This window comes from Microtus oregoni, unplaced genomic scaffold (assembly GCF_018167655.1).
Source record: "Microtus oregoni isolate MIOR12 unplaced genomic scaffold, Mior012 000016F_ref0000370, whole genome shotgun sequence".
Lineage (NCBI taxonomy): Eukaryota > Metazoa > Chordata > Mammalia > Rodentia > Cricetidae > Microtus > Microtus oregoni.
In genome coordinates this window covers 9,912,008-9,934,994 of record NW_024543075.1, presented here as the reverse complement: position 1 = coordinate 9,934,994, position 22,987 = coordinate 9,912,008, and the positions used below count along the sequence as shown (strand labels likewise).

The window sequence follows — 22,987 nt, the reverse complement described above, 5'->3', positions numbered from 1 at the left end:
TTTCATAACCAAGGTAGCACCTCGTGAATTCCAGATTTGAAGACTCTACTTTTATTAGATCAGAGTCATGTACTATAGTGAGTTTCTTAATGGTAGCATCCAAAAGATATATTTATTCTTAGTCCTATGACTATGGCCCTTTTTGGAAAAAGAAGTCTCTGCTGGTTAGAGCTGGGGGTTAGCTCAGTAGGGAAAGTACTTGTCTTACTAACCTTAAGACCCAAGTTCAATCCTCCAGACTCACGTAAAATCAACCCAAGCATGGTAGCATATAATCTCAGCACTGGTGAAGGAAGTTGGGCAGTTGTATTTCTGGGTCTCACTGGGCAGCCAGCATATCCTGGTTTGCGTGCTCTGGGCCAATGAGAGAAAAGAAAAAAAGAAAGAAAAAACAAGGTAGACAGTAGCTGAGGAATGACTGACAGCTGAGCTTATTATTCTCACGTGTGTTCACACATCCATACTGAAGCTGGAGATGAGATTAGCCTGGGTAGATAAGGGTTAAATCCATTCTCAGGAGTTCTCATACACAGGAAAAGAAGGAGCTGGGCGTGGTGGTGCACTTGGGAAGTGGAGGTATGAGGATCATGAGAGTTCAAGGCCAACCTCAGCTGTATAGCATATTTGAGACTAGTATAGGCCCCAGAAGACCTTGTTTCTGGGTTCCCCCCTCCCAGGAAAGGAAAGCAAACACATACAGAAGAGGGGCTGTGTGAACAGGTATCAGCAATTAGAGTGATGAAGACAGTCCTCAGAGCTTCCAGAATTCTAGACCCTGAAAAAGTCAAGGAATAAGTCTCCCCGAGATCCTTCACAGGAATGGCTGGTCCCTGATACCTTGGCTTCAGAACTCCATGACGGTGAGGATGGTTTCTCTCTTCTTTGAAGCCATCCAGTTTACTGTCATTTGTCCGAGCACCAAGGGACCCCAGTGCAGGGCAGCACAGATGGAGGGTGGCTGGGTGAATTTGGTCATCACTGATCTTGACATCAGTTCCTGTTATCCCTCAATGCAGTTAGGTCTGTAGACACCCTTCCTGGCACACTGCCTTATTAAGTTGTGTCTGGGACGAACAGGAGACCCACTGTACTTTTAGAGAACTTGGTGGCACACAAGCTCAAGTCTAAGGAGTGACTGGCCACCTCGTGCCTCTCTATGTGGATGCATCTCCCAGACTGGCTTCAGAGCTCTCCACCTCTGTGTGTACTGCTACCCTCCTAATGAACCATAGTGGCCAACTCCTGACCATGTAGGGCTCTCCTCTGCTTCTCTCAGCTGTCTCTAGGCAGAAATGCAAGACAAGCCTATTCCTACCTTGCCCAACTTTCTTCACTGTTCTACCCGGCCATTGGCCGTGTGAGGTCAGGCCATGATCCAGTCATTGAGCAGCATACAAGCACTCGGCCTTCACGTTCTTATCTGCCATTTGTGTGACTTGCAAGGGCTTTGGGGGGGGGGGTGTCACTGGAATGAACTTTCATGCCAGGAGGAATGTGGTACAGCATTCATTCTTCCAAAGAGGTTGGAGCAAGGGCCCCGTGAGTGACGGCACTTGCTGTGCAAGCCTGAGACCCTGAGTGTGCATCCCAGTACCAACAAAGCATCAGGCAACGTGGCATATGTGGCGCAGAGACAGGAGGATCTCTGGGGCTTGCTGACTGCCAACCCACATATCTCCAGAGTCAGTGAGAGGCCCTGTCTCAATGGGACAGGGTAGAGATCAATAAACCTGACATCATCCCAAGGCCTCTGAACACACACACACATACTCACATACACCACCACCACCACTACTACATACATAATGAAAAATCAGAGAGAGTTGATGGCTAAGAGTGAGCATCGTTCTTGCAGAGGACCTGTGCTCAGTTCTCAGCACCCATGTTAGGTGTCTCAGAACCTCCTGTCACTCCAGCACCAGAGGATCCGATGTCCTCTTCAGGCCTCTGCAGAACTCATGCATGGACAGAGACACACATACATTCATATAAATAAATAGTAGAGTAAATCTTAAGAAAGGAAGGAAGAAAAACCCTTGAGATATTTAAATAAAGAGATGAGCAGAAGGGTTGTTTTACTCTCTGCTTCCCCTCGCATCAATGTAGTCTGACTTACCATGAGGAATATCTCCCGAAAACTCCTGTGCCATTGCATCCCCTGTATGCTGTCTAGGCAGGCTGTTAAGGCGGATGACAGACTGTTCCAGCAATGAGTTTTCCCTTCCATAAAATGGGGACCTATGATGTCTGTCAGTTGTGGGAAGAGGTTGGAAATAGTCACTGTCTGTACAGCAAGGAAAAAAAGGAACAAACTGAAAGACTAGCAGTTCTTCTAGCATTCATCTCCTTAGACAAGCGAGTGCTTCTGCGTCTGGAGAGGCAGGGAGATCCACAGTCACAGCTGCTGGAGCTGAAATCCAGGAGTGCAGGAACTCTGGCTGGACATCCCAGTCCTTTCCACCAAAAATAGCCATACCCAAAACAAAGAGCAACAGTTTAAGGGATAGAGAAGCCATCGGAGCCAGACTTGGATACAGCGGAGGCTTTACAGCTCCTGGCCCAACATTTCAAACAATTGTGGGAATTGAGGAGAACTGGGGAGCTGAGATTCAGTCAGTAAAGAGCTTTAGAACCTGAACCAGAGCCCCAGAACTCACACTAAAAAAGCTGGGTGTGGTGGCACATGCTTGTAATGCCAGCCCCAAAAAGATGGAGCTCAAGAGCCAGGCCAGTAAGAGAACCTGCCTCGAAAGGGAGGGGCAAAAAGTTCAGCCGGTGCCTGTTGCCACATCTGGCAACCCGTGTTCAGTCATCAGGACCCATATAATGGAAAGAGAAATCACCTCCTTCAAGTCATCCTATCCCCTCCACATGTGTCATAGTGCATGTGTGTGACTGCACACATATGCATGCATGTGTTCACACACACAAACGCATAATAAATAAATAATATTTTAAAAAAGATGGCTGATGTCTACAGAACAACACCTGAGGTTGCCCTCTGGCCTCTATGTATACATGCACAGGTGAGCACATACATAGGAACTCATGCATACATGCACATACAAAAGGAGTAAAACAACTTGAGGACTCTCATGAGGATGGTGGCAAGATGCAAGAGCAAATGGATGAGGTATGCAGAACCCCACGGATCAAAAAGAAATTCTGGAAACTGAAACTCCCTCACACAATGAAATATCCCTTGGATAGTTCATCAATGGCTGGGGCCTAACCAGAGAAAACTTTTGTGGGCTTAAAAGTCTAAGTAGATGCTACACCCTTCAAGAAAAGTCACTGACTTGCCCTCTTCCAGCAGCTGTCTGTTGCCAACAGCTCAGCAAGGGCAGAGTTCATGCCCACCTCCTCTGTCCATGCTGCAATTGGGTCTGGGTAGAGTGTGTGCAGACCATGTGCATGCTGTCACAATTGCTGTGAGTTCATATGTGTTTATTTCCCATATGTGTTTTGTAGCCTTCCACCACCTCTGATCCTGTAAGAGTTTGGTGCCTACAAACCAACCACACTACAGTAGAGAGCCACACGTCCAGGAGTAGCTGAGCAATGCAAATGGGGCCCGGTGGGTTTAAAACAATTTTAGACCTAACGTTGGGAGGGTAGGGAGAGAATGGATCTAGGTGGTATTGGGAGGGGTGAATATATTGTATGCAATTCTCAAAGAGCAACAAAAAAAGGAAGTACAGTTAAAAGAAACCTAAATAGGTTACTAGGTCTGTGTATGGCTCCTACATATGTGATGTCTGTTCTTGAAATCTGTCCACATGGCTCTTTATGTTCATGTAGACTGCCTGCTAAGATGGCCATCTTCGCCTGTAGGCATAGGAAAGCAACTGGTTTCAGCATCTTTGTGCGTTCTTACCTCTGCCCTAAGTGATGAGCCTTCCTGGCGCCCATGACAATGACATGAAGTACAAACTGGCCTTTTCCTGTGGGAAAAAATGTGGAGACCTTTTCAAAATCACTCCCTGCTCTGGATGTGATTGTCGCAGGCACACTGTGATCCATAAATGGGTCCGTGAGACTGCTTAGCTTCTAGAAGGAAGTAGTATTAATAGATTCATTAGGCTTCCAACTTTGATGACTAAGACCTCAGTGTGTTTTAAAGCAAGATCTCTGCTCAGGGTGACATGGAACCTGCTAGAGAGGTGGCGTCATGCTGAGCTTGGCTTCTTATCACCAGCGGCCACCGTTGGAAAACAGGCTTTTGGAATGACACCTGCAGTCGTGTTTCTGATGTTTCTGACGTTGACGTGTGTTCCTCCTTTATTTGGAGGCTCCTCGGTGCCCACCTACTGTTGCTGTAGTCAGCTCTGGCTCGCGCTGAGAGCCTCCCGGAACTCCCGAGGTGATCTCACATTATTAACTTCTTCACCTGGAAACAGCATGTGTCACTGCCTGAAAAGTGAAACAATAGTCCTTCACCATCCCCAAGGATGATGGGATGGATCCTGCTCTGTCTGAGCACATCCGTGTGGAATATAAATGTGTGAGGGGGAGGCCCAGCAAACTGGACTATTACAGATGAGAACCCTGTCTCTAGGTGCTGAAGAGATGGCCGAGCAGCTGAGAGCACATTCCACTATTATACAAACTTATATAAATGCAGACACATATTAAAAGTAAAAAAAAAAATTAAATTCCTATCTCTAAGCATTCATTGCCAAGCTCATATGTAGAAATATATAACTAACTGTAATACGACATGTTACATTGCTATATATTTATTCTATATTCAACTCGAGGGGTTTTGAAGTCCAAAGAAAACAGACTTCAGCAAGGGCAGGAGATAAAAGGCAGCTGGTGTCTCTGAGAAGCGAGTGAAGGTCACAGGATAAGGATAAGATCATTGTAGAACTCTAAGGATGAATCTGAGCGACCAAAATAGGAGGAGGGAATTGAAAACAGGGGCACAAAGGAGGCTGCTGTGACATCATAACTTTTGAATGCTTGTGAGTGAGAGGTGGGAAGGCAGCGCTGTGCTCGCTCCGAATCTTCTGCTAGGTCTTTGACTGGTAGCTGAAAATATCCTCGTTACTGTGTGCGTCATAGGAACTGACACTCATTCCAGTGTCAGGTGCGGCACCAGGTAAAGCCAGTTCTTCAGGAATGACCCTGTTTCCCCTGCTGTCTAGATATCCCCATCCTCTCTTCCCAGAGAGAGTGTGCCTTGGAAACGGTGTCCTTTTTGACCTGTGAAATTAAATCATCTTATTGAGTCACTATGTGTCTTTATAATGCTGATGTTTGTCAGTCCCTTGGGCACTTGATTGTCGTGTGAGCGTCAGTCTTAGGTGCTAAATTTCATGCAGAGGTGCTCTCTAGGCCCTGTCCCTTGCTGAGGAGTTATTGCTAGATGATAGCTGTTGTGAGAGGGAGAGTCGTTCTGTTCTGTTTTGTTTGTTTTGTTTTTGAGGCAGGGTTTCTCTGTGTAGCCCTGACTGTTTTGGAACTTACTTTGTAGACCTTGCTGGCCTCCACCTGCCTCTGTTTCCTGAGTGCTGGGATTAAAGGTGTGTACCACCACTTCCCAGCTGGGAGAATCGTTCTTAGAAATAACAAGAAAGGGAATAAATATGTGGCCACTAGTCTCGTTTGCATGCTCCAGTAGATGGCTCCTCACCCAGGCATATGTGACAACATTAATTAGATTTAATGGGTTTTCCAAAAAAATAAATAGGCATGAAGTTAAGAGGGGGGCATTTGGAAAGAGTTCAGTGGGAAAATAGTCGTTGGATATGATCATGTTTGATTGAACACATGTATGAAATTCCCAAGAAGAACAAAAAAACTAATACAGAAAAGAAATGGCTGTCAGGCTTCCATCCCACAGGCCCTGTGTGTTGATTCTTGTGCCTTTGGAGTGCCCTGTGCATGACTTCATATGTACAAAATAGTTCACACGAAGAAGAAATGTTACTCGGAATGGGGGCAGGTATGACAAGGATTCATTGTGTGGCCCAGACTAGTCTGAGATTCTCTTTACAGCTTTCACTGGCCCAAACTCTTGATCCTTCTGCCTCCGTCTCCTAAGTGCCGCCATTACACATGCGCACTTCCATACTCAGTGGAGGTATGACTTTGGTCCAAGCACCAGATTAGAGGATATGTTTCAGTCATGTGTAGAAATAGCCTTCTTAGTGGAATTCACAAACCAATTTTTCTCTCCCACGGTTGTGTACAATTGCCTTCCTTCCTTCCTGTTTTAAAGTTACTTCTCATTTATCTCACTATAGTTTGGGGAGGTCTGTCTCTCTAAAACAATGGATTTTCTCTAGGATTTTCAACATTATGGGTTGATGGGGAAAGGGTTCTGCTTCAACACTGCTCAGGGTCATGATGGTAGCCCCTCGGAGAACGGTCAGAATGGGTTAGTGTTACGTAACTAGCCTGCCTTTACCTTTAACTATATGTGGCTAGAGGTTTGGAACATGTGAGGACGAGAATGTCCCCATGCTTCTGTGTCTCTCACAAAGGCTGACCCCAGCATGCTGACGTCAGTGACGGTGCCTTTCCCTACCCCCAGTTTTGGATTGTTTATTTAAATGAGACTGCATTGATTAGAAGGTCACATTTTCAGCCAGAACCTTGTTTAAACTGAAGACTTTCAAATGACATGAATTTAGTCCTCAAGTGTCTAGAGTGTTTGAGATGTGGTCATTACAAAAGGAAAAGTCGAGAGTATTGTGAGGTGCTCAGCACTCCAGTGAATTGAGAACTCTACTCTGCCTGGGTTTGGTCCCCTGGATGTGCCAATCATAACTGGACCGTGGATTCACAATATGGGACCATTTTGATGAGTTGTTGTTGTTTTAATTTTTGCTTTGCTGTTCTCTGTATTGTGTTGCGTAATGGAGTTTCTGAAAACAATACCATGGCTTATTTTTCAGAATTTCTACAAAGAAATTGAAAGAGAAGAGATGTATATAAGGTAGGTGTGAGTCACTCTGGTGGCACCCTCTGCGTTATTATTACTGTGAGATGAATAGAAGGTAGGCATTGCCATATTGGCTGGCACCCTCTCTGTGTGCAACGCTCACACCCCGTGTGTGCTGTGATGTCTGGCACCCTCTGTGTGCGTTGCAGTCACTATGAGATGTGTGTAAGGAACATGTGTGTCATGCTGGCCAGCACCCTTTGTGTGTGTTGTAATTGCTATGGGGTGTCTATAAGGGATGTGTGTGCTATGCTGGCTGGCACCCTCTGTGTACATTGCAGTATCTATGAGGTGTATATAAGGTACATGTGTGCCATGCTAGCCAGCACCTTGTGTGTGCTGCAGGCCACACCCTCTCTGTGCATGTCCTCCTCACTGTGTGTCCAATCGTGTGCAAGAATGGTTTGTATCTTGAAGAGTAATTTGTAGGAAATCATGGTGACTTTGAGAGGAAATCTGGTGGAGCCTCAGCTGTGCTCTCAGCCCTTATACAGCATGTCTGTGCCCATGTAAAGTTTGGGTTAAGAGGGGCAACATTTAGCCAGCTAGGAAGCCGTGGTTATTTAAAAAGGTTTTTGTGCCTATCGATCAACAAACACAGCCTTTTAAGGAAAAAAAATTGAAAAGATGTATTGCAAATTCTTAAATTTTCTAGTAAGCCACATGATCAAATGAGAAATAAATTTCCCAAAAGTAGACATTATAATTTTGCATTTTACTCTTATTTTAACTAGTACCCTATTCACACATGTCTACGTCTTTATTGCACCAAAAAGAGAAATATTTTGTGTGGCTGAACCTGATTCGTTATCGGCTTTAAGATCTACTGAGGAGGTAGCCCACTGGTAGAGCTTGGAGAGGACCTGGGTTTGACTCCCAGTGTCTGTGGGTGATCAAAGCACTTTATGAGAGTGATCCACTGTATTTTGTGGTCACCTTTCAGATTCTGTGGTCACTAGGAAGCAAGACGACAAACCACTTCAGAGAATCAGGTTAGCCTACATCTGCATGCCAGAAAGCTTGGCTGTGTGCTGGCTGTGCAGAGTATGCTTGTGTGGTTTTCTAGTTCTCAGCTTTTCTCTTCCCTTTAAAACATGCCATGCTTATATAGCAAACTTAGGGAAACAACCAGCTTCTTTGATCCAAAATGTGTCTGGCTTTATAGTAAGGAGCATCCTTTTCTCCGACAGCACAGACGACGTCCTTTTGATCACGTTCACTGTCATCGCAGCTTTTTTTTTTTAATCTTGTAGATGTGGATCTTTATGGATTGTGTGTGTTCGCGCACACATTTTGACTCAAGAGAAATGCACAGTCTAGATTGTCTAATCTTATTTCAAATGTTTGAGGAATAAAACTGGGAAAGATGAAAGAAATAAGGAACCTTGAAATAAAATTCTTGCCTTTATCTTCATTTTTCCCTACAAAGATGACTTAAAATTATATATTTGTATATGTGTATGCCAACATATACTGTTATTTATAAATGTATGGTATATATATATGTGTGTGTGTGTGTGTGTATTATTATTATTATATTTATTCCTCTCAGTTCTTTTAGTGATTTCTGCACCAGCAGTTTTCGAGGCATTGTGAGTTATGGACACAGTAAAAGGAAAGGGTAGCCATGAGTTACCGTTGAATGTCGAATTTAGCACCCCCAGTCCTCAACACAAATTACCCTGTGCCGCTTTAAGAATGTAGCCTTATTTCATCACCAGGTACTTATACAAGCTCTGTGACCTGCACAAAGAGTGTGACAACTACACAGAAGCAGCTTACACCTTGCTTCTCCACGCAAAGCTTCTAAAGGTAATAAAATTCGCAGTACACGTCTACACAGCTTTTCTTATAAATTCTGAGTTGATTCCACAGTTTCCTTTTCCATGGCAGATTTTAGTAGAGTACCGGCGTGAGATTTTATGGGTATTGGCTACAGTCAGTGATATAAACAAAAAATATTCAAGAGGTGCTCCGATTACAGGTTCGCCCTAACCGAATGCCGATTTAACAAGGTGTCAAGTTTTGCAAACCGTCCGTGGACTGTGAAGCAACAGTGAGTTAGCTATTGTGCAGTTCCTCACTTGTGCCGACAGGACTGAGTAAGGATAGAGGACAACATCAATAAGAAGGAATGACCCCGGTAGAGCAGCTGGGAGGAAGGATAAGTCATCCTCCTCCTCACAGTGGCAGAGGGAGGAATCATATCCAGATATTTCCGCAGAGCAGGCCACGCTGAGAGTCTCTGTGTTGGCTGTCTGCATCTCTAAAGAGTGTCACTAATGATCAGAAGCATGAGAACTTCAACTCTGGGTGATTCCTTTGTTACTCAGCTCGCTCTGAGACATTGGCGTTTTGCTTGTGCTGATGTATCTGTGTTCTCATCCATGGCCAGTTCCAGAATAGTTAATAATGCCGAGTAGATCCTTATAAAATAACTAGGCTGGGTGGGTGGACAGATGGGTGGGTGGATTCGTAAGTAGATGGATGGATTTGGGGAGGAAAGTGGAGAAAGATAAAGGAAGAATGGAGGGATGGATGGATGGATGGATGGATGGATGGATGGAAGCTATGAGGATGTATGGGTGCTGGATAATGGATGGGAGAAGGATGGACGCATGCATGCAGAGTAGATGTGGGTAGACAGACGACTAGATGGAGAAACTGCTGTGCAACTTCAAGTTTTATATTTGAGAGTCTCAGCAAGTCTTTTGATTATCTTTCTCATGACATCCTTATAAAAAGATCAGAAAATTCTGCACCAGATAAACAAGAACCATAAGAGTGCTCAATTTAGTAATCTTGTTTCCAGAACTAGGCTACCCCCCCCCAACCAAACACCAGAAGTAGACTGAGAGATAAATCCACAGGAGAAAATTGCATTTAAATGTGCATTAGGAGATGCCTGTTGGGTCGTGGGAGTCAAGGGAGATAGTTTTATAAACCTCAGACAGACTCCTTCAGCCTCTGTCTCATCCTGAAATCTGCGTTCACGCTCGTGTGCATGCGCGTGCGCGCGCGCACACACACACACACACACACACACACACACGAATCTATAGCATTTGCCTTTGCCTGAAATGAGCAGAGTCCTAGCAGGCAGAAGGCAAAGAGCTGGCTTACTCTGGCTCCCCCTCCATAATCCTAGAGGCTGGATACCTAAGGACCCTTCTTTTCTGTGGTCATCTAAAACTTTCCCCAGAGATATCATTTTTGAAGACAGAGCTTTCAGGGAGTGCCCCCGGAAGCAGTCATTGCTTTTGTAAAGTCCAGTGTCTGTATTTATTAGAAATCCAAATGTCAGTAACTGGGTATTTTTGCAAAATGTGAAGATCTTGTTGTTCACACCAGGGAAATTAAAATGGCTTGACAGCCTGCTCACACTCTTAGAACACAAACTTTGCAAGTCTGAATAATATGTAAAACATATATCTGTGCATAAGCATACCATTTGCTTAATCTTTGGATATATTAAGTACAGATGGGTTTGTCACAGACTGTGTGATAACTTGTTCCACTCCTAGATCAATGGGCTCAATTGCATTATCTCTTCCACTGGGCTCCAAATTTGCCAATTAAGTGGTAAATGCAACATGATCTGCCTCCATATTTTTAAGCTATTACATTTTGAGATTTTTTTTCCAAATATGTTTGCTATTGGTATCAATGTGAATCCATGCCAGTTAATCAACTTTACTAAACAACATGGTCTGTATTGCTGTGTCTCTTAACTAAAAGCGTCTTAAATGCAGTCCTCTTTTTTACTATATTTTCGATCAAAAATAAGGATGCTTAAAAACATGAGTGTTCAGCTTAGCAATAAATTTATTCATTTCCAGACTTAGGTAGGAAGCACAAGGGACTTCCCCATCTCTATTCAATATGTTGCCATTATGATCTGAAACAATAAAATAAGCCTGAACCTTCTGGTTCTTGCTAGATACACGTCAGAATCGCCAGAGTCTTACATTTACATCCACAAGTCTACTTCCCAAACAGTCAACTGTGACGTGACTCAGTTTATGGGGTTTCTCATTTCTGCCTGCAGATGAGATCTGCAGGTCTGCCATGATTGTGAGCATCTTGTGGATCATACAAAGGTCTTTCTGCTTTACCCAGCAGTCCTAGGGATCGAGCGCCCTTCAGGCTTAAAGTGTTCAGCTCAGGGTAACCCAGGGCTGTGGAAAGGATGTGTGCCAGAGAACAAGCATCCACTGTCATGTTACCGCCGTCACTGGAGCCTCACTCCCCATGCCAGTTCATATGGTCCTTTGCCCTCTGTCACAGCATCACCCAAGTCCGCACTCCTTGCCCTGCTCCCCTTGACTGTCATGCCCCTACCAAGTGCCACCACAGCTGCTGCCATGTTTTGACTATAGCACTGAGCTCTCTGGGACATCCTCCACTGCCACCCATATTTGTTTGGAAACTCTGACTCGGGAGTCAGTTGCTTCTTTGTAAAACCCTCACTGTCCTGTCTTAATACAAGGTCACATTGCACCTCACAGGTCCACCCAAGAAGCCCATTCCTGTTGTATTTTCCTCTGGTCCCCTCAGGCCATCCCATGCAAAGTCATACCTTTTCCGCTTAGATGTCTATGGAAACTTCTCCAGGGTCCTTATATCCCATGATGTATATCCCATGTGTGATCACAGTCTTTGGTTGGCTTAGAGCTCCCGTGGGTGAGGCTCTTGACCCATGTTTGACCCAGAGGCACATGGAAGAACCTCAGGAGGCTGTTGCTCATTGTTACTGAAGCCCATACCAACAATGTTGGTTTGTTAAACTAATATCACGGAGTTCACACGGTCTACGTGTCAAATGGGCTTAGCCTCCACTCTGGTACCACTTCAATTCAAACAGAAACTGACCAGCTCTTCCACAATCCCTGCTTGTGGTGCAGCCAGTGGTGCAGAAGTACCTTTCCCTCCTTAAGGATCTTGTTAGCCTATGTAGTTCCTTTCAGGATGAGCTGTGACCCTCTCACGTTGTCTGTTAAGGTTTTCGTGACTTCCGACCGAGGAGAACGAGCTCTAGTTGCCCTCTAAAGACAATCACCAATCACCTGCTTATTACACCCCTGGCTACCATGAAGCTGCTTGCAAGCTTGGAAACCCATGCTTTGCAATGATTTTCTACTGGGCACATCTGGCTCTGCCTTCCCATCTGTCTTTCTTGGTCTCTCCAGAGACAGGTTGTACCCCTAGTGTTTCTAGGCCTTGGTAGTGTAATGACAGCAGCCCTGGGTCCCTGGAATTACTGTCTCATACACACGCTCAATGCCTAGCTTCATGCTCAGTGATATTATTGAACATTTCCCTGCCTCAGCATTGTTCGCTCCTTGTTTTTGCCTCAGTGGTCAGAGGACGTGTGTGCAGCCCACCTCACTCAGCGGGACGGGTTCCAGGCGACAACACAAGGACAGCTGAAAGAGCAGCTCTACCAAGAAATCATCCACTACTTTGACAAAGGCAAGGTAAGACACACACACTGTCCCTTGGTCTCTTACCTGTGCCTCCGACTGCACTGGAAGCTCAGTTTTTAATGCATGATGTTTGCAGAACCAGAAATGTGTTACATATTGTATACAAAAGTATTGTATGCATGTTCCTCCAGCTTGTACTTATGAGAAACCTTTTTATTTATTAAAAAAAATCAATAGTTCTTTTAGATCCTCTATGGATAGAAAGGCCTGAAGACATCTGGCATTTCAATAGCTCTTAATTGGGTAACCAGGTTTGGGAGAGTGGCTTGGATATATCTGTGTGTTTGGAGCTGGCGTATGCCTTTGGGGTCTTACGTTTTTTTGTTGTCACTGAAAAATTAACCCTGTGACGAGACAGGCTTTGTTCCACCTTGGCAATTTGTAGATTAATTTTCTTAAGCAAAAATGATATGTTCAGTTGACTTCTGCTAAGGGAAAGCTGCCATCATTTTAATCAGCCGTCGTATACTTTGTCACCGTCCTTGTGGCTAGATGTGTCGTCATATAAAAACTAGACACACTCTGACATTTGAAAAAAAATCATCAAACCAAGATGACTCCCAAGCTCCTTCTGGGGTTCCGCTGAATTTCTTAGTCACATCAGGGCTGACCTGCGTCATTCCAGCAGAATGCCAAAGAAGCTTGTGTTTCATTTCCTGTGACTATCTTGAGAGAATCCTTTGAACAGTTTAAGCATATTGCCTTTTCATGCTCTTAGCCTGGAATCCATACTCTCTCTGAAGGCCTCCCAGGACTACATGTTGTATTCATCTGGCTTATGGCAAGCATGACGGGCAGTTGTTGGTTCTTGCTGCTTTGCTGACCCATCACCCCATTGTCTGGGTCCTCTCTGTGCTCACAGTATATCTCTGTCTACATTCCTTCTTCTAGTCCCTAGTACTATGAGAAAATGAATTTCTATTGCCTTAAGCATGTAGCAAAAAGTCGGGGTTCTGTTATAGCAGGCCTGGTACACAAATACAAACATTAAGTTTTTCATTAATTTTTTTAGATTTATTTAGTTTAGATTTACTAATCATTGAGTGGTATTTTACATATATTAAATATTGCTAAAATAAGTTTCATGTGTTCTGATGTCACAAGTAGAACAGTTAATGTCACATACATGGTCACAGAACACCTCCACCCAGCCCTGATGAGAAACCAAAGTTTACCTCATGTTCTTTGGGGCCCTGGCAAGCAGTCAGAACCACATGTGTGCCTATAAGTATATGTTTTCTACATTTTAGAGTACTTCAAAAACTGAAAGCTGTCTAAAAGAATTGTAAGATGTCAGGAGCTGGAGAGATTGCTCAGCAGTTAGTATCACTAGCTGCTCTTCCTAGGTTCAATGCCCAGCACCTACCTGGCAGCTCACAACTGTCCTTAATTCCAAGTCTAGGGAATTTGACACCTTCATACATGCAAGTAAAATACCAAAGCACATAAAATAATAAACAAATCAGTAAAAATGTTTCAAAAAAGAGAAGCAGAAAATGGGCTGGACTTGGTACATGCCTGTTGTATTGGTACCTGGTAGGTAGGGGCTAGGGGATCCTGAGCTTGAACCTGAGCTACACAGGATGACCATGGATCAAGAAGATGCAGGAGGAGACTAAAGGCATAAACTACAAAATTTATGGCAGAAGGGTGTGAAAAGGAAACATAACATGCACCAGAATAAGAGGGGTTTTTTTCCTCTTGTACCCCAATATCTGTCATTATAGAAAAACTGTCATTAGTATTGGGGAATTTGAGGAGTTGAGTGAGCTAGAGTATGCACTAACCCTGCAGAGAACAAGGAAAGGCAGAGGCTGGGAAATAGGAGAGACTGGTGCAGGCCGCTGTGATGGTTACTGAGGAACTCAATACTAGGGCTGGGGAGATGATGTGGGTGGTGCAGTGTTTGGGACCTGAGTTCCATCCCCAACATGCAGGTAAAAAGCATGGAACAATTCACACCTATAATCTCAGCCCCGGGGAAGAGAGTCCCACGAGGATCCAGCCAGTCAGGCAAAATGGGAGATCTCCAGGTTCAGTGAGAGATTCTATCTCAAAAACCAAACTGAGGTAGAGGCAATAGAAGACAATTCCTGACTCTGACCTCTGGCCTCCACACACACATATATGCACATGTACTTTCACACTCATGTGTACACATGAGATGCTATGTTATTTTGTTGAACGGGTTGGTATTTCCTGGATGTCCCGATTTTACTATTTGAACTGAGAATTGTGCCCTTCCATGGAGTATTTACCAATGCTGACCAGAGCCCATCAATGATCATTTGTTATTTCCTGGACTTGTAAAGGCCAGTTGCATTGTCTCCTGGAGAGCTGCATTCTTGTCTACCTTAGGGAATGAGAAGCTCCTGTCACCAGCCACCACTCACTCCTCTTAATTCCTGCCTCCTGGTTCCACTAGGCTCTGACTTGGGCATTGAAGTGGTTACTTCGCTCCCTGCTCTGAATGAGTACTTAGAAAGTGGCAACTTAAAAGAGGGTTTATTTTGTATTATAGCTTAAGAAAGAATACAGTCGACCATGGCAGGGAAGGCTCAGCAGCAGCATAGGGTGGCTGGTCATGCCATTCTCACACCAAAGAGGCCAAGAGCCCAGTAGTTGCTCAGCAAATGAAGCTGGATACCCGAATAACCGCTGCTCTTCAGCCCACATCAGAAGCCTAGAGAAGTTGGTTCTAATATCAGGGAAGGAATTAGCAGCAGCAGCAACAACAACAGCAGGGTAGATGACCTTACCAGTGAAACTGAAGGTCAATGGAGCAAAACTGGCAAAGCTTTCTTTCTTCCATGTGCCTTTATCTGATCTGACTGATTTAGGTTGGGCTTCCCACACCAGTGAAAGCAATCCCTCACAGACATGTGCACAGGCCAACCTGCCCATCAGCCTTTGGATGCCAGAGGACAACGTGTAGGAGTGGCTCTCCCCTACCACCACATGAGTCCCAGGGTCAAACTCTTGCCCCTAAGTTTGACAGCAAGGGCCTCTACCCCCAGAGCTATGTCACTGTCCTGGGTGTGTTTTTGAAATAGTTTAAATTTGCTGCAAAACTGGATAGAAAGTATAGAGTTGTCATTATCCCCCAGTACTCCAGAGTGTCAACACAGTCACTTGTCTCAGCTGAGTCTCCTCTGGCCACTGCTGGGGCAGTGAACACCTTGGGATTGAAAAGGCTCCATCACTTCGGTGTGCCATGACATTCATACAATTGCATGACCTCGCTTCTCGAGCCAATCGCTGAGTCTCAGGGAGGCCTCAAATGCATAACCCTTCTTCCCCATACCTGACACCCTGTCAGAATCAGCTCTGCCCTGTAGCACAATGAATAAAAACCTAGAGACAGAAATTGGGGTTAAACCTGAAGGTCGGAAAAGCAAAACAGCCAGCCACTGGCTCTTACCTCTACCTCAGTCTGAAATGGCGATCCTGCCTCCAGGAATCTCAGAATGAGACTGAGAGCCGTCTCCTCCTGTCTTATATATTCCTCTCTAGCGCTGGGATTAAGGCATGCACCACTACTGCCCAGTTTCTGTGGCAAACTCGTGTGGCTCTTTTACTCTCTGAACTCCAGGCGAGCTTTATTTATTAAAATACCAATGAAATATCACTACACTGCCCCTTCAGTCCCCCATGAGTGTCCTAGCCATGCGTGCTGTTAGCACTCTTCTCCATCCTGAGTCTTGGACTAGATTTGTCCCAGCCCCCAGCCCCACATTCCCTCACAGAAGAGGATGCTAATGGGACAAAGGTGGATTCTTACAAGAGAAGGGCTGGCCATTTCTACACAGAGTCCTATTTGTCTGATAAAAGCAGCCACCTTCAGTCTGAGTGATGGCAGCAGCTTGTTGGGTGGGCGAGCAGACAAGCAGGCAGGAGGACCTGACCCAGATGAGATTTGCCATCTGCACTCATAGCCAGGCCCAGCCATGCTCATGTCTGAGCATGTGCGCATGCATGCATATAACCATTTAAACCTCAGCTTTGTTTGATCTTGCCCTTAGAAATGCGTTTAAAATTTTTATTACACTTATTCATTTGTGTGCATATGTGTGCATAAATAAAAGAGATAAAATATCACAAAAATATTTTAAAATTATTTTTATAGGTTGATAAGATTGAAGCTAAATGACACCTCAGTCTCACCAAACCATGGTTGAAGCACAGCCCCATGGATATAGTTTGTCTCCTTTGGTCTGGTTTTCCTTGCACTTAAGGAAATCTTCACTCTGTGCTTACTATATGAACGTGGAGTAAACCCTTGAGCTATGCACTGTTGGGGCTTTGGGTAATAACCCAGGGGAAGGTGGACCTGGACCATCCCAGGCAGTGTGACTTGTACCAGTGTGTTGCTGGTTGGCCAAGAGGAAGGCCCCATTCTCGGGTCCATAGCTGCATCCTGTGTGCGGGGAAGCTTTGGCCGTCAGGCTAGGCTGAGAGTGGAGTCAGAAAAAGCTTCCCTCTCTGCCTTACACCATGACACCAGCAAGGTCAGTAGGAGTTTTCACCCTTTTATATTGGGCGCTCTGGCCAGTAAATTATGACCTTCTAGCTTCCGGTGTTTCTCCCAAACAAAATTGCTACCCTAGTTTTGCTTTTCTTCCGTTCTTTACAGTTTTGAATGACTTTCAGCCTAGCTCTTGGCATCTTAATCTCTTCCTTTCTCTCCACAAAATGTCATTTCCATTCACTCTAGTTTTTGTTCTCCAACATTTCTTCCTTCCTTGGCCCAACAATTACTGCAGACTCCTTTCCTGCTCCGTGTTCACCCACCTGGGCTTCTCCCCGCAAAACCCTCTCTGTTCAGCTTTATTGGGGAGGCGAGTGCTCTTTTCTGAGCTGCTCCAAATTGTCTGTCTTATTGTGTTTGGCTGAGGCCTAGTAATTTTCAATAAAGCCCTTGATCCGAGTACTTCACTGAAAATTACCAGGCTTCTCTGTGGAAGACAAGAGTTGAAAATAGCAGCCACGCTATTGGGAGAATTTAGAGGATGGGTGCCACTCCTAGCCCAGGAGGCTGTGACTCTGAGTCTCTGAAGGCCAGACCCCCATCGGCCATTAACAAAGATAATACATACCCTATGGCCCGGATGATGTGTGGAGACTGTGGCTATTTCCAACTGGAGGTCTGTTTCTCGTTGATGAAGTTCACACTTTACCTTGTGCCATCCTTGGAGAGGGAGGAGAGAAAGCACATGCAGCCTGCCTTGTCTTGTGAGCTGTAAATAGGAGTTTGGAGATACGTTTCCATTTTTGGTGAGATGGTCTGATATTATTTCTAAGTAGGCTGATGCTTTCACATCCTGTGACGTCCCCTCTTTGAAGGCCGTGGGTAAGCCTTGTGGAACCCTGCCATGAGTTCATGCCCAGGCTTTGCAGGCTCTCAGGGTGAGCCAGAGTTTGTCTCATCAGACCAAACCCGTGTTGAGTGTTCAGGTCGCTTGGGTTCTTTGTGATTTGATGCTATTAAAGGGAACGCTTTTTTGTTAAAGCATTAGGGCCAAGAACAATGCTACTGTGCTTTAACCTGTAGGAATGCAGGGAAGTTTTTCCACTAGCCAGCCTACTGTGTGCCCCAGGCCACTTTGCACCCTGTTGTACCCAGACAAAGAGTTAGACTCAAGGGATCCATGGCTAGCATTAAACTCCCCTAAGATTGAATAAATAGCAAAGCCTTTCTTGAGTTTGGTGCACAGCTGGACATGGGTAGATCTATTTCACGCTTACAAATGGTCCCTTGTTCAGCTTTGGGGACTAGATAGATGCTCACTGAGCATGAAGGCCTCCTGCTGGTCCTGGGCCACTTGGTCCCTCTGTTGCAGAGGGACCTCAAGCAAAACTGTGGCCTCTTCCATGCCGTTGATCCTCATCCATTAAACACCAGAAAGGTGTATGGGACTCTGGAAATTCAGGAGGTAATTGAGTGTGACTCTTCCCAGTAACTGCCAGGGAAAACGGATGAGCGGTAGAAAAATGACCGAAAGTCAAGCTTCACATAAAACTTCTTTGCTAGTGAGCTGGGCACAGCTGGTGAGTGCACGAAACCAGAGTCACCCGTGGGAGTCCTGGTGAGTCAGCCATGTGAAGGATGAAGGGCCTTCTATCTCCGGTGACACTTGTCTCTCCATCTGCTGCTGCTCCACCACCCTGGAGGGTCTGCCTCCTCGTCAGCCACTTCATGCCTGCCCATGAGAAGTCAATGCCTGTTATATTCTCTGCCAGCACTTGTGGGTGTGTGTGAGGTTTCATTCTGTTGCTTTCCCCCTTATTCCCATGAGACAAGATCGCCCAAGTAACTTAAAGCTAGATGGCCGTCATCAAAGCCTGTCTCTGTCCAGTCTCTGTCCCCTCACAGAGCCGGCGTTTCAGTTGTGTGAGACCATGCCATGCTCTTCTACATGAATGCTGGGGATTTGAACCCAGCTCCTCCTGCTTGCACATCAAGTGCTCTTACCTGCTGAGCTGTCTTTCAAGTCCCATGCTTGACTTTATGTGTGGGTTCTGGGAATTGAACGCAGGTCATCTTCTGTGGCTGCCACCCACTTTCCTTCTGACACCGTCTCCCCAGCCCCCTCTGCTGCCACTGTCATGGCAATGAGGAAGGTGTTTCATCAAAAAAGAGAGATTTCTGCGGGCGGGGCTTGAAGAAATGAGAGATTCTGAAACCAAGGTCCAGGAACACAGTAACGATTACCATCTCAGGAAGAGGAAAGAACCTGTCCAGTGTGAAGAGCACAGAGGCCAAAGAGCCCCTCCAGGCAGTAGCTAACAATTCCCTAGATGCCGTGAACTGGATTACAGACCTTAGATCAGAAAATGAAGTTGTCTGCGAACCCGGGCATTTTCATTTGGAGCTGTTCAAGCCTGCTAAGCCTGTAGCTCTTGTAAGAATGGAGCTGAGCCCGGGTTCAGTCACCAAAGGGCAAAGTGATTCTTGTGCTTAGACAATCTAAATCTAGATCATATTGAATCTGCTTCCTCTGTGACGCTGACATATTTTCCTAGGCATTCGCGTTGGAAGTCTGAACTGCCCACACTCCCTGTAGAGCCCTGGTCCAATTAAAGATAGATGGAAATCTGCCTAGTGTGGAATCCTTTAACACAAGTGGAGGGGCATGGAAAGGGGTTGTGTATTTATAGAAAATCTGATCGAAAACACAGCCGCGAGACCTCAGGGTGAGCAGGATAAGATATTTACTCGAGACCTATATTTCTTTTAAAAACAATTACTTGGCTATGTATCTAAAGCACCTCATCTGTCATTTAGGATCAAGACAGATTAAGCTTTTGGTCGGGAATGAATTAGAAGTCTGAAAACTCTGAGCAGCTCAGAGAAGGTGTATTAGCTTGCAGAAGGAGACCTACGGGGAAAGGGAGTGTTGTCTTTGAAGTGGAAATATGCTAAGGGAGGTAGGGGTCACTGGTGCCTAGAAGAAACATTACAGGGGAGGGTGCTCTGTGGGGAATGTGAGCTCAGGCTCCAGAAGAGGATGTTGGAAGTCTAAAGAGGGAGACGTGGGTACACAGAGAATATGAGATAGCATGGACCAAAGGGAACAGGCACGAAGTGCGGACCCTTGACGCTGCGTCCCTGTCCCCTTCTAGACCCTGCTTCAGGCAGGTCTCCCTGTATCTGAAACTCACAAGCCACACACTTAGACTTTGCTTTTCAAACTATTCAAACTACAACCATGGATTCTGAGCCACATCTTTTTTTATTCATCAAGAATACCAAGTGGTATTGGGCATAAATGCCTACTCCTACCATCCACTGCACTTGGAAGGTGGAGGCCGAAGACTCAAGAGTTCAACGTCATCCTGAGCTATATGGTGAATTGGAGGCTAGCCTGGGACCCTATGAGATGCTGTCTCAAAACCCCCAGTGGAGCAAAGGGGACAGTTTATAAAATAATGGGTACAAAAAGAGTGTCTCTGAGGAATGTAAGTATAGAAGTGCCCTTCAGTTAGTTGAATGAGTCGATAATACCCAAAGCCTGTGGTGGGCCCATTCTAGCAGACAGTATGCCGGGCTCTGTGCCAGGAGTGTGCTGAGCCACAGCCCTGGAAGTGCTGGAGAATGCAGGTCTACCATGCATCTGCTGTGTTACCTTGAGCAAGCTCCTTCCCTCTCTGATCTACAGCTTCTCTGTCTGCAGCCTGGAAATGATACTCCCCTACCAGGTGGTTGGAGAGCTTGAACCAGGGAGCACGGCTGACTGGCTGTACATCATGGACAGCATCATCTAGATGCTGTTAAAAGGCCCCACTTTTATTTCGCTCCCACCATGATCATCTACGCCAGTGGTTCTCGACCTTCCTAATTCTGTGATCCTTTAATGCAGTTCTTCATATTGTGGTGACCCCAACCATAAAATTAATTTGTTGCTACTTCATAACTGTAATTTTGCTACTGTTATGACTCATAATGTAAATATCTGATATGCAAGATGTCTGGTATGTGATCCCTAAAGGGGTTAAGACCCACTGAGCTATGCCCTTGTCAAGGAGGGGTTGCCCCAGTGGGCAGGAATGAGCATCTCCAATGAGGAGTAGGGCTGTGAACTCTTGGGAACAACAGCGCTGTGGAAATGTAGACATTTGAGGTGAAGATTGCATTTTGGTGAGAACTGCCTGAACTTTGCCGTTTCCTGTCAGCATTCAGTTCTGTGTATTGAGCCTTGAGAAGCAGGTGGTAATCGTCCTCAGGTTTCATATGAGTGACACCCAGCCCTTGCTCTTGGGGGAATACCATCAGGGTGGGAAGGCAAGCATGTTCCAGTTTTAATATGCCAGAGAAAGTTCTGGGTCACTGAAGCCCAAAGGAGGAGAGTTGGCAGCAATTGGGAGGCATCTTGGGGGAGCTTCCATATGCGAATGCCACCATGCTTCTCAATCCACCTAGTTTGCCTTTCCCATGGGAAATAACTACTGTGTGTCCAAAGTTTATCCACATTTTGAAAAATAAATGCTGTCATGGTGATGATAAGGGGCTGAAGAGATGGCTCTTCCAAGTTCAGTTCCCAGCACCCACACTGCGCACCTCACAACATCTTATAACTCCAGCTTTAGGGGGCTTCATCACCCTCAGAGGGCACTGGTATTCATGGTGTGTGTGTGTGTGTGTGTGTGTGTGTGTGTGTGCGCGCGTGTATGCACGCATGCACATGTGTACACACACAATAAAAAGTAAAATAAGTAAAAGTTTATATGTGCTTTTAAAAGTAAGTTACTTGGAGAAGCACCTCAAACTATTTGCCATAGGAAGTCCCTTTTCAAATACTGGCAGGATTGCCATCTGCAAAAAGCAAGCATTCTGAAGCTTTGGATGGGCATTCCTGGCAGCATGCTTTCTGGAACATGACAGCTATGCAGTGGGAACATTTGGGAAGTGGCCACGTAGTAGATGTTCCTAGCAATGTGTCTTCACCCTCCGGTGTCTCTTCCCTGGGCTCCAAGGCTGCCCTGACAGATGGTCCTTGGCGGCCATTACTGGCAGCAGGAGAGCAAGGACAGGTGATGATGGGCAGCAGTCCGCCATGCTGTGGGGAGAACTGGTGTGATGGATGAGCCCCGGGGTCGAGTGCATTAGTCAAGACCGCCGGTCCTGAGCTAAAGCCCAGAACCTCCAGAAAACACTTGTCTGCTTCCTGCATGATCCCCCGCAGTGTCTGTTAATCTAGCGAATTTCTGGAGGTTTCATTGTGAATAATGATGCCGCTGTTCGGCTGGATGCATGATTCATGCTTGGGTCTCTCTGTTTTATCTCTGTCACTCGCAGATGTGGGAGGAGGCCATCGCCCTGGGCAAGGAACTTGCAGAGCAGTACGAAACGGAGATGTTTGATTATGAACAGCTGAGTGAATTGCTGGTAGGCCTTCGCTTTGGTTATGTTTTTTTTCCCTAGATTTTCTCATTTCAGTCTTCGCATCCAATCCACAGCGGATATTCTCTGGGCTTTGACCTGCTCCCTCTTTGTTATCTTGGGAAATAGTTCTCCTTTATCTGTGGGGTGATTGGAGCCCATGAGCATTTGCTTTTTATTCTCAAGTAGGCCATGGTGTTAAAGCGCCCATTGAGATGCATAACAAGTGCTGACATCCTAGGTGCAAGGGTCCTGATGGTTCAGAGTCTCTGAGAGTTTCAACTGGTTTAAAGTCCCCACCTTTTCCACAAGAGGAGGCAGACAGGTGGTGGCTAGAACCTTGTCATGCCAGGGCATCCTATCATCCCAGCCGTGTCTTTTTTGTGTGCAGGGGACCACATTTATGATGGGATGTTTGTGTGTAATTTAGAGCACAACAATTCTGTCCTTCAGATTCTCCCAGCATCTGACCTGTATCCTTTAAAAACAAGCAAACAAACACTAAAAGTGCAGGAAAATCATCCTCTTGGATTATTGAAAATACCCCCAAGTCACAACAAGTGACCAAAGCTTTAGGGTACCTTGCTGGACAGTATGAAAAGTCATGTCAAAACTACCAGATTCTCCCAGGTGCCGGCCTCAGGTCCCCAAGAAGAATCCTGAAGGGTG

At 45.6% G+C, this 22,987-nt stretch overlaps 1 protein-coding gene across 2 annotated transcripts in view; it reads left to right on the top strand.

Moving 5' to 3' along the window:
• The window catches only part of Dock1 (dedicator of cytokinesis 1), a 485,241-nt gene that overhangs the window by 423,992 nt on the left and 38,262 nt on the right, over window positions 1-22,987 (top strand). For both annotated transcript variants that reach the window (XM_041666110.1, XM_041666109.1), the window contains exons 36-39: window positions 6,906-6,946; window positions 8,674-8,764; window positions 12,310-12,429; window positions 22,235-22,324. In XM_041666110.1, coding sequence (XP_041522044.1) covers window positions 6,906-6,946; window positions 8,674-8,764; window positions 12,310-12,429; window positions 22,235-22,324 — 342 coding nt within the window. The remainder of the gene's footprint in view (window positions 1-6,905; window positions 6,947-8,673; window positions 8,765-12,309; window positions 12,430-22,234; window positions 22,325-22,987) is intronic.